The 13645-nt window shown below is 38.6% G+C and overlaps 2 protein-coding genes across 2 annotated transcripts; one reads left to right on the top strand and one right to left on the bottom strand.

The window, feature by feature from the left end:
• Nucleotides 1–366: 366 nt before the first annotated feature.
• Nucleotides 367–4865, top strand: tor2a (torsin family 2, member A). The gene is made up of 5 exons (XM_036527358.1): nucleotides 367–691; nucleotides 1089–1354; nucleotides 2221–2396; nucleotides 2791–2918; nucleotides 3416–4865. The coding sequence occupies exons 1-5, from the start codon at nucleotides 541–543 to the stop codon at nucleotides 3649–3651; spliced, it is 957 nt and encodes a 318-aa protein (XP_036383251.1). The 5' UTR covers nucleotides 367–540; the 3' UTR covers nucleotides 3652–4865.
• Nucleotides 4866–7281: 2416 nt separating this feature from the next.
• On the bottom strand, nucleotides 7282–13279 carry med27 (mediator complex subunit 27). The gene is made up of 8 exons (XM_036527691.1): nucleotides 13064–13279; nucleotides 12175–12319; nucleotides 11501–11631; nucleotides 10842–10935; nucleotides 9068–9175; nucleotides 8890–8931; nucleotides 8398–8475; nucleotides 7282–7746 (listed from the first exon to the last, which is right to left on the bottom strand). The coding sequence occupies exons 1-8, from the start codon at nucleotides 13264–13266 to the stop codon at nucleotides 7612–7614; spliced, it is 936 nt and encodes a 311-aa protein (XP_036383584.1). The 5' UTR covers nucleotides 13267–13279; the 3' UTR covers nucleotides 7282–7611.
• Between the last annotated feature and the right edge of the window lie 366 nt (nucleotides 13280–13645).

Below are 13645 nucleotides of genomic sequence, written 5' to 3'. Positions count from 1 at the left end.
TTAAAGAATTTACAGCTAACTAACTGAAGACCCACTGTAATTGCAGTTACAGCTGAATTCCTTTGTAATATTGAAGGAGACAAAGTGATGTTTTAACATCAACTTCACTTTTTCAAAATAATATCAGAGTGCATTAAGAATTAGCTGTGATGAATACACCGTTTAACGTTTTCATTACATTAATTTAGCAGACGCTCTTATCTAGCACATTCCATTTTCAAAATCACAAATAACTGAGCAAAAGGGTGAATTGCAAGTATTTCTTATAATCTTATAATAAAGTATTTCTTCTTGCATTTATTTTACGCTGTTTCTAAAATGTAACTTGGGTTATTGACTCGAAACGGATTGATAGGTGCATGCTTGCTTTGACTTACTCCACTTTTATTTTGGTAGAAAATGCGACGTTTTGCCGTAACCGGAAACTCGCCACCGGAAGTCTATTTGTTGTTATCTTCAAGGAGCTGCTTGAGTCTGGTCTTCTTCCCTCCTTCGTTTACGTCATTGTTCACAGTGCAATGAGGAAATCTTCTGCACACCATGGGAGTCTGTGACATATTGTCGAGGATACGCGCTGTAACTGTTATATTTTATTGCTGTCCTCCTCCAGTGGTGACAGCTTTTCAGCTGAAAAGTATTTACTGTACAATATCCGATAGCTGCGACTGTGATTTTAAGCCAGATGTACAAGGTAAGCACAAGATGAGTACAACCGGTGCGAAAAGGTGTAAATTCAATTCCAGACAGTTTTTCGTACAAGCTTTCCTTGATAACTTCCTTTGCGCAGACGTGGAAATAGAAGTTCTACATGTACAGCATATCCCGTAAAAACGTCACCGGAAGATCTGCTGACCTAGACTCTTCCGGAGTATGTTGTGCCGAAACCGATTGACATGTACATCTAGTCTCTTAACTCATACATTGAACGGTGTGCTAATTACTTTTATGTACTAGTCGTAACTTTTGTACGTTGTCTTGTTGTAATTTGAAAGTGTTTGGTTCAAGATCAAATAGAACAGCAACATTAAAATCTTTACTGTAAGCATGAAAGCATGTACATTTAATCTGTCTGTCCTCTATATCTCCAGGGCTGGAGTGGGATCTTTACAAGAACCTGTATGGGCAGCACCTGGCACAGGAAGTGGTGTCAGAAGCTGTGGCAGATTTTTTGAAGAAGGAGAGTCCTGACATACCACTGGTGATGTCTTTTCATGGGGCTTCTGGCACAGGCAAGACGCTAGTCAGCTCCATGCTGGGCAGACACCTGTATGGTGCTGCAATGGGCAGCCCCTACATCCACCAGTTCATCCCAACCCTACACTTCCCCCTGCCTGACCGGGTGAAGCGATATAGGGTAACAGTTCCCTTCCTCGCCCAACAAAGTCGCACACACTCTCCTGTATTGCCATTGCCTTACATCCTAACGCTTAGTGATCAGCTTTGCTAAATTGGTACAGCATTACTTTTGGTGTTACGGTTTACAGCTGTAACCCTACAGGGTTAGACATGCTCAATATCTGCTGGCTGTAATGAAAACAGAACCGCAAGGATTTCTTGCTTTGACTAACATTGATAATATCAACAATAGACAGTAAGAGGATCTACAGTGCCTTCTTTCTCTGTGATGTTGTATTTAAAAACACTGAACTCAAAATTAATTATATTAAGGTGGCATTTGTTTTATGTTAGAAAATATTTTTTAAGAAAAAATAACTAATTTTTATACAAGAATAAGCCAATATAAAGGTGCATATGCCCAGCAGCAGCTCAGTAAATATTATTTGCCAAGCTGACCACTGAGTAAGGTGCACTCTGTTGTTTACACATGTGCAAAGCTACACCTTTCCTGTACAGCTGGTGTACCTAGTTGTTTACAAGCAGATGGCACTTCTCATATGGCGTGCATGGTCATATAGTGTCTCACACATGTTTAAATAGCTGTCTTTAGCCATAAATGTAATATAAAACATCTGTACAACTGTAAAACTCATAAATGACAGATTAGTCATTTGGAGAAATGTTTTTGGGATATCTTTTACAATATCAGAAGTGGTTGTTGAAATCTGATGCACAAACTTTTCCATCTCTTAAAAAAACCTTGATTTGCTTCATGACTGGCAAAATATTTCCAAATCACAGTTCAAAATCACTAAAAAGTAATCATACAGAATTTTTCTTTTCACCATTAACAGCTCTTTCTCTCTTTTCCTCTGCCTGCAGTCTGAGCTCAAAACCTGGGTGGAGGGAAATCTGACGACCTGTAAACACTCCATATTCATCTTTGATGAGATGGAGACAATGCCTCCTGGTGTGATTGATGTACTAGCTCCATTCCTGGGTCCCTCTCATGTTGTATTCCAGACTAACTACCGCAAGGCCATTTACATCTTCATCAGGTGGGGGAGCACTGGTAAACATCATAACAAAGCACCAAGGAAACAGCTACAAACCCTCAAGCAAATGTCTTATCATTTGAAGCTGATGAATGTCTTCATGGCCCAGCCTCTTAATGCCTTCAGATGATGAACTTAGTTTATGAGTTTATTAAAATGTGGTCTTAACCATTGTGTGAGCAAAGGTTACGAGCTGGAGCAATGTTTTTATAATCCATGTAAACCAAGGGCTGTACTCAGAAAGATTCTAACCTTAAGGCAACATTGGATGCAAGTGAGCATAAATACTTATTTCACTCTACGGGTGGGTGACACATGTTGATGTTATATCACACTACAGGTATACTGTAACAGTATGTTTTGATTACCACTGATGAGATCGTTTGTGTGGTTACAGCACTACTGGGGAGGATATCATAAACAAACTTACCTTGGAGACGAGGCATGCAGGGAAGGAACGAGAGGATATCCAGCTTCTGGACCTGGAGGCCGCCCTATCGCAGGCTGTGTTTAACAACAAGAACAGTAAGAGACTGAGAACAGATGTCAGTTCAGGGTCACTTACCTGGACTTTGAACTATACACTGTTTTTTTCCATGCGTACCAACTCAGACGAGGAGTGTTGTGTCAAAAATTATCATTATCAGAATAGAGACAAAACTCTGTTCTGAATCCACAGCGTACCCTGTGAAGGAAAGTTCTCATCAATAACAGACATGCCATTGGAGGCAGTTGGGCTTAATTTAGTAATTGTACTTGAAATTTCTATTTTCTCAATTTTTCTATTTCTATTTACAAACCGGGCTCTACCGACATAAGGATAGCCATGTTTCCTACATAAATGGTGCCCTCTCTGAAGATAGGCATAGTTCCTATTCCACATCACAACATGTACTGAGAGTGTAATAAAAATCTTCTGGTAAGACATAGTCAGCATGCAAGGAATGTTACATATTGCATATGAGTACGATTTTGCTGCCTGTGTGTAGGTTTCTTTGTAATAATGGTCTCTTCCCTTTTAGGTGGGTTCTTCCGATCAAAGATCATTTCTGATAAATCGATCACTTACTTCGTGCCCTTCCTGCCACTGAACCGACGCCATGTGGAGCGCTGTGCCCGCCGGGAGCTGTGCCAACGTGGCGAATGCCAGCGCAGGGATGTGATTGAGGCAGTGGGGAGCGCAATGACCTACACGCCTCAGCTCTTCTCTAGTACTGGCTGCAAGTCAGTCCCAGCCAAAGTCAACCTCTTCCTGTGAGTAATACAGGGAAGACTCCTCTGTAATATTAAGTTATAGCAGTGGCATCCACTGGATATCCATCAGTTTGGGGTTGTGATTCCAACCCAGCTCCTAATTACTTAAACGGACCCTTTGATTGAGAGGGAACTAGAATCACCTGTTTTTTAAGTGTCACTGCCATTCACCTGTTGGTTAAAGGGTAGGGATATCTGCAACCTTTAAGACTGTGGAAGTCCAGGGCAAGGAGTGGCCAGATTTTAGTCCACACAGGTGTGGACAGGCCATTTGGAACTTCTGTGCACCTCACAAACACCCTGTACAAAGATCAGGTATGCTCTGAGACTAACAGGACAATAAAGTTGAATTGTAACGCCCCACAGTTCTATATTTCTCTTTATTTTATCCCATAAAAATGCTATGAAATGGGATACAGCTGGGGCAGTTCAGATTCAATTAATATTTTGGCCAAGGTGAGCAATGCAGTTTCAATGAATGTTTGAAAGCATTTGTTGATGCTGTCTGTCTGATGCTGGCCATAGGGATTTTTGAGAGAACTGTGCATCAGGTTTAAGAGATTCCTTAACATCTCATAGCAGGCATGGTCTTCACTAGAGTGTGGTCATGCACAACCGTCATTCATTCTTTTCCAGAGAGGGCTCATCGTGCCACCTATCTCTGTTAGTCAGAAACATTTTCAGACATTTCAAGGTGCTTCATTTCACATTTTAACTTTGTATAAAGTTTAAATTTGTAAAACACAATTTACTCATGACTCAAAATTTTAAGGAGCATGTATACTATAATCTTGTGCAATATCTAAACTTGGCCAGATGCAGTTTTATCTCAGTGTTGCTGGGGGGATTTGTTGTTTACCTTTCCTCCAAGTGTATCTTTTCCCATGCCAGCACTGGATTGATACGGTACTCAACATAGCAAAGAACTAGGTAAAAAGTAGGTAAGAAGTATTTTTTCTAAGGGTATGCATTGAGGAATTGGGATGGTTTGTTTGCACATTGTGGCACACACCTTTATCCATAACTTTATCATATAAGTACTTTTTAATTTTTTTGTTTGTATAGCTTTTCTGCCTTGACTGGAAAAAGGTATGCATAGGTTTATTACATTGCTCCCTCTCAGTTCCTTTTATATTGCTCATTTGCATGGCATGACTCAAGTGGAAAAAATGGACCATTTTCCACCATATAGAAACTACAATCAGTGTTGGTGTAAGATTACCAGGATTTGAAATTATAAGTTGGTGTTACCTGTATTTCAATTCATGTGTGTGTGTGTGTGTGTGTGTGTGTGTGTGTGTGTGTGTGTGAGAGAGAGAAACTAAAAACACACACTGGTGATCTTTGCCATGTGCATTCTTGAGATGCCCATGAGTGCAATGATCCCCACATACTGTATTGTACTGATAATAGATTTATGTGCAAAATCTGCCACTAAAATCTTTTGTATCTGATGTGATGTAACAAGGTGAAAAACAAGTGATGAACGATTGATTACATAATACTGAAAAAAGCATTGGTTGGTTGGTCAAAGAATTCCTTTAAGTGGTAGTCCTCTTGGCTACCAAAAATGCAACTCTGATAGCACAGAAGGATTTTAATACTCCAGATGTTTTATGGCATATCATTAAAGAAATTAGCAATGGGAAAACTGTAAAGCATGAGCAAATTTGGGGCAGTAGATGAGAGGAACTTACTTTGTAGGACACATTGCTGGAAAAGTTCTTTTCCAAAAAGGTATTTGCAGAATATGTTCAATAAAAGCTTGATTTATCATTATTTGTCTGTTTATTAAGATATTGTCATAAACTTATCTAAAGTATTTCTTGAAAACAATGCCAAGAACAGTATAAAATATGTATTTTTGTTGACACGCACCCTCATCAGTTGTTTTTATTGACTACATTTATGTATTGCTGTTTTAGAGATTTTAGGTGTTTGTTAGTCTATGGTAAACATTTGCCATACATGTCACAAAAAAGATCCCATAATGTTCCAAAATAATGTTCGTATGGAATTTATTCCACTGTACCTAAAATATTTAAACTGAAACAAAATCTTATGTACAGGTATGTTCCTTTCAAAAATAATATGCCTAATATGTCATTACTGCAAGTAGATAAAATGGATTGAACAGGCCTAGAGTATGTGTATAGGTGATGTGTTCCTCATAAGAGTGAATCTTAGTTTGATGATAAAGGTTATATGTGGCTAAATAACACTGTTGGCAGGAATTTGGCTTACGTAATTGTAGATATTGTAGCCTAATCTGATTCACGTATTATGGCGGACAAACATATACAGAAATAATACAAAAAATGTTGGTACATATGCACAATTTGCTGTCCTTGAGTGTCCTTGAAGCTTTACCAGTTGAAATACAGTATGCATGGTATGGTTAAAAATGTGGTTACTATTATCACTTTGTGGATGCAAAAGTACTGAAAGATGCAAGATGAAAAGTACTGAACTCCCAGTGTGTTCATGTGATTCCACAATATTTATCTGTGCATTTTTAGCAGTGTACCCCCCGCCCCCCTCACCACACCTGTGATGACATTTGGCTTTGCTGTGATGTGTTTCTGCCCCATGGAAGAGGTGTTGGTAAAATTCATTAAGGCTCATTGAGGCTATTTAAAATCAGTTATCAAGAATGCTTGACATGACTTGAACATGACTCAACTGAAATGAAATATATGTGCTCCCTACTAATATTGGTGCTGCAACAAAATGCAGTACATTTGTAATAATAATGAAAAGCTACATTACAAACCTCTTTGTAGGGAATAAAATTCATAAAATAACACAGTACCAAACAGCTTTGGTATGACTGTTCTTAATTCTCCCTGTCTTATCCATCTTCAGTCTTATAAACGTACAGGGTTACATTTTTAATGATTTTTCCCCATTTATGCAACCCTATTTTGGAAATGCAAATAGTATTCTTGGCTAGTCTCATAACCACTGCCTTCATGCAGAAGCACTGAGGCGAGACGAGTCCAATCTTATGATACACTTGTACACAACTAGCTGCAATTCTTCATACTGTGTAAGTCACAAAGCGCATTACAGCAGAACGGGCACTCGTTAGAAGATGCTACTGCTCCATTTCATCCAAGCCACTTGCAGGCACCTGACATACTCACCCCTATGCCCTGGCAGAACAAAGCCAATTTGTTCCACTCCGCTTGGCTCCAGGTCTTTGTCAGCCAATGCCACGGCTAGGATCAAACCTGGGCCTTAGAGTTCAGCTTGCATTCTGAGCATTGTTCAATTTCCCTTCTTGGAATTTTACCATGGCTGTACAGTAAAATGTATGGATTACTGTAGCGATTACCACATTGGTGCTGAATAGGGGCATTACATATTACCACATTTCTTGCATTTCAGTATGTGATGACAACATGATGACAATAATCTTGTCTTCAGTATTTGTATTTTATTTTGACAGTGGCTTTTATAAAGTACTGATGCAATACAAAACCTGTTCTAGAAATGAATCATTCCATCTATAACTTACTCATTTTAACAATTCTGGGGTTATGTCTTTTTTCCTCTTCAGTCCTTGTTTGTACAAAATATTTGCCATAATTTTTATTTACAAATAAAAAATGCAGTTTTAACACAAAAAATAATGCAATACATGTTGAGTGAAAGTAAAACAAAAAATGCAAACATCAACTAGTCCTACAAAGACCATAGTTGAGTAGCAAACTCAATGTTGTGAGCTTTAAGGGTTTTCAAATAACTTCTTAAATGCTGAGTAGACAGAGACCTGTATTTGTAAATGTCTTATTAACTGTTCACAATGTACAACCTGTTCTCTTGAGCTTGGCAGACATATTACATGTTGAGAAATCAACAACACAATTTCCCCATCAACCAAAGTAGTAATCAGACCATGTATTAGACTAATGTGATTAGTCCAATCACGTGTGGCCCATGTGATCACCCCTGGCATTCTTCACTGCCTGCAGCTATCATGGAAAGCCTCCAGTGTGCGGAAGTCCCTCCAGGTTGGAGGTAGGCCATCCTGCAGGTATCGCCCACAGCGCTGACAAGGTGTTTGGAACAGCTTGATGTAGCTTCGCAGCCAGGTCTGTGAACCACACAGAGGAGATTCAAACACATTCAAGCTACCTAAAATAGGATGTAAGAATAACTATTTGAGCAAATTATTGGGTTTGTCAGGGTTAGGCAATGACAATAATGACAATAACTCATTAAGCTCAATAGAGAGTCAGAGAGGGGTAAAATAAGCACTGCTAGAGAGAGAGAGAAGTGCAGTATGATGATCTGTATGAATCCGGTTGTTCTCACACTTTATTGTTAACAAAATACCCACTCAAACTGAGAGATGGTGAAGGGTGATGAGCTTTTCCCCATTATGATACTTATGACTGCTTAACTTGGGAAAGATTAACAAACTAGACTTTCAGGGACCATGACAAAGAATGATCACAGGATACTGAAATTATAATTTCAGATGATTAACTATACAGAATAAGTTTTCCAAGAGTGTTGTTTATCTTTTGAGTTGTACATTATTGATGTTTTTTGACATTTCAAGGTCAGCTTCTTCAAGATTCATAACCTGCTATACATCTTTATATAGTGTGAATGAGTGTTATTGATTATATAAAGCACAGTGGCAATTAAGTATATTCAAGTATATTCACTTTCAAATCCACATATAACCCCTGCATATTATAGAAACATTTATAAATTGGGATGGGTCTTCATTACTTACCATGAAAGACCGTACCACAACATCGGGCATCTGGGGGAGCTGATAGTGCAGCAGAGCAGTAGTGGCATGATCTGTGACCTTCAAGAAAGCAGAGAGGAAGCATTCAAGTCAAATTTTTTAGATAGTTTGCAGCCAATTACATTTTACATCCTTGTTAGGCTATACAGTAAAAAAAAAATAACTGCAGCCAATGTTCTAGGCAATCAGCTGCTACTCAGTGAAAATGGGTAAATAGATAACCACACTACTGATGCCTGTGCTATATATACTTATATATTCACACACATACATATAGGTAAAAACTTGCAATGAAATTCCATTACATAAGCTACACCAGACATTGCCCTCTGTGAGCCTTACCTGAGCCTAAAAGGTTGGTCATTCAGTAAGATTTTATTTGTTTTTTTTCTACCAATGTAATGACTGCAATCTCCCTACACTAGGATTGGTTGTTCTGAGGCTCAGATAAGTCAAAAATAAAAGTTTTCTCACCTTCTGAAACACTTGGTAGTTGGACTTCGACCAGATGTCAAGCTGAAAAAGAATGATATTTTCAACAAACCACTACCCCATGATAGTGCATTAAGCGCTGGCAAATTACTACCATTAGGTGACTCCATGCATGTCTGATAGCATTGTCTGATTCAAACAAACAGGTTCTAAAACCTACCTTACCATCCTCTGTGTATATGTTCTCGTTGAATGCCCTTACAATAGTCCGGTCTATAAACAGGCTCCGCATCACCACAACAGCTTTTAGCACTTTCCCCAAAGTCACCTGAGAAACATCACATGGAGAAAGATGGAGAAGAGAGAGTTGCTTGAGTTAATGCAATAAAATATCTTCACTGATAACTGTACACAGGGCATTCTGTTTATTCTGCTATTCTGTTTTATCTGTTTCAGAGGTCAGTCGTACTTTTCAAAGGGTGTAGGCCCTCCAAAACAGTTTTGGAAGGGGGGGGGGGGGGGGTTGCCATTGTTACTATAGTTTTTTAAGGGGGTGTTGCTATGTTAGACTTTAAAAACGCCTGGTCTAGCTATAACAACTTAAGGTGAGCATTTTCTTGTCAGCAATTTAAAGTTAGGCAAACATCACATAATCGATCAATTCATTACATATTCATAAGCCAGGGAAAAAAATGCCCAGTGTCTCCTCCAGGACATTTAACTTGACAAACTTAGCTGCTTTGGTCATAGGCATCTGCTTGGAAATGTGTTTTAAAAAACATATACTTTTTCTCACTACAATGGATTCCAGTTTCATAATGTAACATTAAACACTTCTGTTCACAATAGTTTTCAAACACCAATCAATTGCATTGTGCCATACATGTAGAAAATAACATAGGTAGTCTTGCTAATGATGCTAATTTTCCTTCATTGTCTACATAATAACTACTTTTATATTTCTAGCCTTAACATTATGTTAACAACATTATGTTAATATATATAGCTCTTGGGGATTTTTAATATGCTAACAGCACAACAGGAGAAATGCTACACAATGAACTATGTCTGGGTACTATGGTCAATGGCTAATTGATAGAAAATGAATTAAATATTTAACCTCCATTCTTGCAGTTGTATTACTGCATTAATCCTTAGAGAAATCAGTGCATTAAAAAATGTTTATTTGAATATTATTACTGGTGGGACTCCCTGTGCGATAGCAGTACAATTGCCAGCATATACAGTGACAAAACACTGCAAAACGAACAACTAACAAAACACTTATTACACTTTGGAGCTGTGCAATAAATGACTTTAATTTTATTATAGTTAATCTTAGGGCCTTTGAGCCTTTGAGGGTGCTTACAAACTAGTTGCTTGTGCAAATTGCTCCAAGATTATTTATGCTGGAGTGCCTACAGGGACGCCTGGAGGATAATGATTCAAATACCAGCTGTAAGCCCCACAGGTCATGTAGTCCAAACATGAGCAGGAACTTTATAGAAGCAGTGATACAAAGCTGCCTTGAAAAGAAAATCAATCAAAGCAAAGTCAGTATTCAGTCATTTTGGATGTGTAGGTTATGAGAGGTAGTCATGTGTAAATGTATGGTTTGAATAGGGACCTGGGAGGTCACATTGTTCCCTGCTCATAAAAAAAAAAAAAAAACTGAACCCTTTTCTGGAAAAACTCCCTTTGAGGTCTACAAATGGAAGTCTGAACAGATGCTGGATTTTGATATAAGAAATATGCAGGAACTAATATAGACATGTACTAAAGGTATCTTTCAGTAAGTGGTTAATGACACTCATCTGAGGGGAAGGAAGAACACACATCCTCCAGTAAAGCGAAGAGCATATGTGAACAGCTGCTGAAGTAGTCTGGGAATATTTTTTTCTCTTACAGGATATCATCTTGCAGTCACAAAGAGCATATCTGACTGCGTGTGTGGGGTAGCTGTGAAAAAGATGGGACACTGGGAGAAGTGTTACCAGAAGCACTGCTGATGTCCCGTTGGGTCGAAAGAGTTCAATTGACATATCAGGAAACATTCGGCCAATTCTTGATATCACATCATCCACATACCTAGAGGACACAAGGAGAACATGCACGTCTATCAGTACCGATATTTTAGTTGTTGTAAAAAAAAAAAAAAAAAAAAGGGTTATAGAAGTGACAACTACTGTCAATCCATAGTCAATGTCTTCACATGAATTACCAAAAACTAAATTCAGTGCAATTAACAGACTAATCTAACTCGCAGAGGCATGCATGATGGTACATAAAGAACTGCAAAATAGCTAGACACTGACTGAATGGCACCTCTGACGGTGACATAGTGACACTGACCCAAGAGCATTTGCACCTGCACGTGGGTAGAGTCTGTGTGAGCCCGCATGCAATTACAGAACTGACAGCTGACAAAGCAACTGACATCTTCACACCAACACGTGTATAATACGGATGATGCGCTAAATGTCAAGCATACAGCAGAGATCACTTGATACATTTGTCTTTACCTATTCCATGTGTCATACACCTGATACAGCGCTTGACCCCTTAATTGACGTATTTGTGTTTTACATTATTGCCACTGCTGTGAACAGTTGTAGGAAAGCGTCTGAGCTGGAAGGTGGGAGCCTGAGCTTACTGTGGTGGCAGGACAAGGGTGCTGGGCTGGACTTTGGGTCGTCTCTTGGCAGAGGCTCCCATCTGATTAGCCGAGCGCTTGAGCGACTGCTGGTTGAGAAGACTGGAAGCAAGACCGGCATGATACTGTAACTAAACAGAGACACAGAGGGATTGGAGGCAGGATCACTCAGGGTGGAAAAAATACAAACCGTCAGTATCAAACTATGTGAAATTTCATGTTTATCCCGCAACATGTGAAATGTGCAAGTGTCTCAGAAAAGGTAAGTATCCCTTTATATACTCTCAAATATCCCAATATGAGCATACGGTTATTAATAAACTGATTCAAGAGCACTTCAGAAGGAAAATTATGCAACCAAAAATGTTTTTGAAATGGTTGAAGTGAAAATGTTTACATTTTAACTCAAAACAGGCAAACATGTTGTTCAAACAGAACTACATTAAAGTATGTATTCAAAATTAATTTGCGAAACAAGGAGTAGAAAGAGTGCTTAAAAAGGTAATGTAAACATGTGATCAAAACTGGAGTGCAGCCATATGCAGAAACATACATGTATACGTTATTATGCAGGAAAAACAAAATATTTGCATCTGAATGCGTTGAGCCTTTTAACTTTCACACCACACAACAAAGACAATCACCCTAAAAACTGGATGCTTGATTTGGATTACCTTATTTGACCATTTGTAAGCCTGTAGTAGTTGGCTATAGAGTGGAGTCTTGTCCTGAACTGGATCCAAACTCAGCAAACCACTGTTGTGAAGAGGATGACTTTCAGAAGGTCGGCCAACCAGGTTGCTAAGCCGTTCCAACTCACTGTGAAAAAATATGAAATTATTAATTGTCTGTTATGAGCTGTATATTTCTAAAAAGAAATCCATCATTTCAATTATTTACATTTTATTTTTCATAATTTGTCATTTACATTTACATGTTTTTCTTAACAAAGGCTTTTACAGCAACTAAAGCCATTAACATCAATTTATATTTAGTAGATTTACATTTATAGATATTTAGTAAGGCAATTCAGGTTACCCGACCTAGAAGTTTAACCCTGCTTTCTACCAATACACCACACTGCTGCTCCTATTATGTATAATAAGCAGAGCAGTACTGTATGGTCACTACAACACAGTCAAAATAGCTGTTTTATCTCTATCATCTGGATAGATGGATGAGGTGGACTATTCAAAGTGTCATGAAAGAATGATACATTACCACCTTGTTAATGGATACTGTTAGTTTGTCTAGCCACATAAACATTTCTGAACAAATGAAGCAGCACAAGTAAATTAGGGTATTCTTTAACAAAGGAAATAAAATATCACATAACATTGTGTATATATATAATCAGCGCAGTGCTGAACAGTGACAGTAACGTTATGTCACATCCTTGGCCATTCACCTGTGTCGATTACGAGAACATTTGAACAGTCACAACTGAGCCATGAGCTAGTTATTTCGGATTTAACTGTGTGTAATAAATTGGGTTTTACTTCCTAGCTAATAAATCAGGCATCCAGCTATTAATTTGCATTGCTCGAGCAACCAGTCACTCACTTCAGGTCGCGGTTCACTGCCTGCAGATTGTCTTGAAACTCTGTGATAAACACCTTTTCCCGCCCTTCCAGGGTTTCTTTATTTTTCATTCCATCTTTCAAAGTGTCGAAAACCCGAGTTACACTTGAACGGAGCGCCTGAATGGCATTTATTGCTTGCGAAAATGCTTCTAAATTCACTCCCACATTCATTACGTCGGCCATTTTTCTTAGGCTGTTTTCTTCGGCGCAGAGGAAATGTCGTAGTAGGTAGAGGGCGTCTGGGAAGTGTAGTTTTATTTCTCGTTGATTAATGACTGGTGGAACCAGATTAAAGGAACATACCGAAACCCACCGTATAGGATGTGGAACGGGTAATATTAAGAGGTCAGATACCTTCCCCTAATCATGTAAAATAAATGCATCTGACACTTGACTATGTACCTGTAGCCCTCTGTTATGCAGCTGAAATCTGTCCTTAGCAAGTAATCAAGATCTGTTAAAACAGAATTTGTAGAAGTCCAAAATTTCCTTTCTGGCAGGTTAACTTGAGCTAAGACTGACCAAGCACATAGAAACATGGGGTTTCAACATTTATATGTTG

Source organism: Megalops cyprinoides, chromosome 4 (genome assembly GCF_013368585.1).
Source record: "Megalops cyprinoides isolate fMegCyp1 chromosome 4, fMegCyp1.pri, whole genome shotgun sequence".
Taxonomy (NCBI): Eukaryota; Metazoa; Chordata; class Actinopteri; order Elopiformes; family Megalopidae; genus Megalops; species Megalops cyprinoides.
This window is presented reverse-complemented; position numbering and strand designations above follow the sequence as displayed.

What these genes read in the sequence shown, in the direction of transcription:
- tor2a (XM_036527358.1), top strand. Translation starts at nt 541, where the DNA reads ATGGGAGTCTGTGACATATTGTCGAGGATACGCGCTGTAACTGTTATA. An exon ending in TTTTAAGCCAGATGTACAAG is followed by an intron (nt 692 to 1,088) that starts GTAAGCACAAGA and finishes CTATATCTCCAG; the next exon opens with GGCTGGAGTGGGATCTTTAC. An exon ending in ACCGGGTGAAGCGATATAGG is followed by an intron (nt 1,355 to 2,220) that starts GTAACAGTTCCC and finishes CTCTGCCTGCAG; the next exon opens with TCTGAGCTCAAAACCTGGGT.
- med27 (XM_036527691.1), bottom strand. Translation starts at nt 13,266, where the DNA reads ATGGCCGACGTAATGAATGTGGGAGTGAATTTAGAAGCATTTTCGCAA. An exon ending in GCAGTGAACCGCGACCTGAA is followed by an intron (nt 12,320 to 13,063) that starts GTGAGTGACTGG and finishes ATTTTTTCACAG; the next exon opens with TGAGTTGGAACGGCTTAGCA. An exon ending in CTTACAAATGGTCAAATAAG is followed by an intron (nt 11,632 to 12,174) that starts GTAATCCAAATC and finishes GTCTCTGTTTAG; the next exon opens with TTACAGTATCATGCCGGTCT.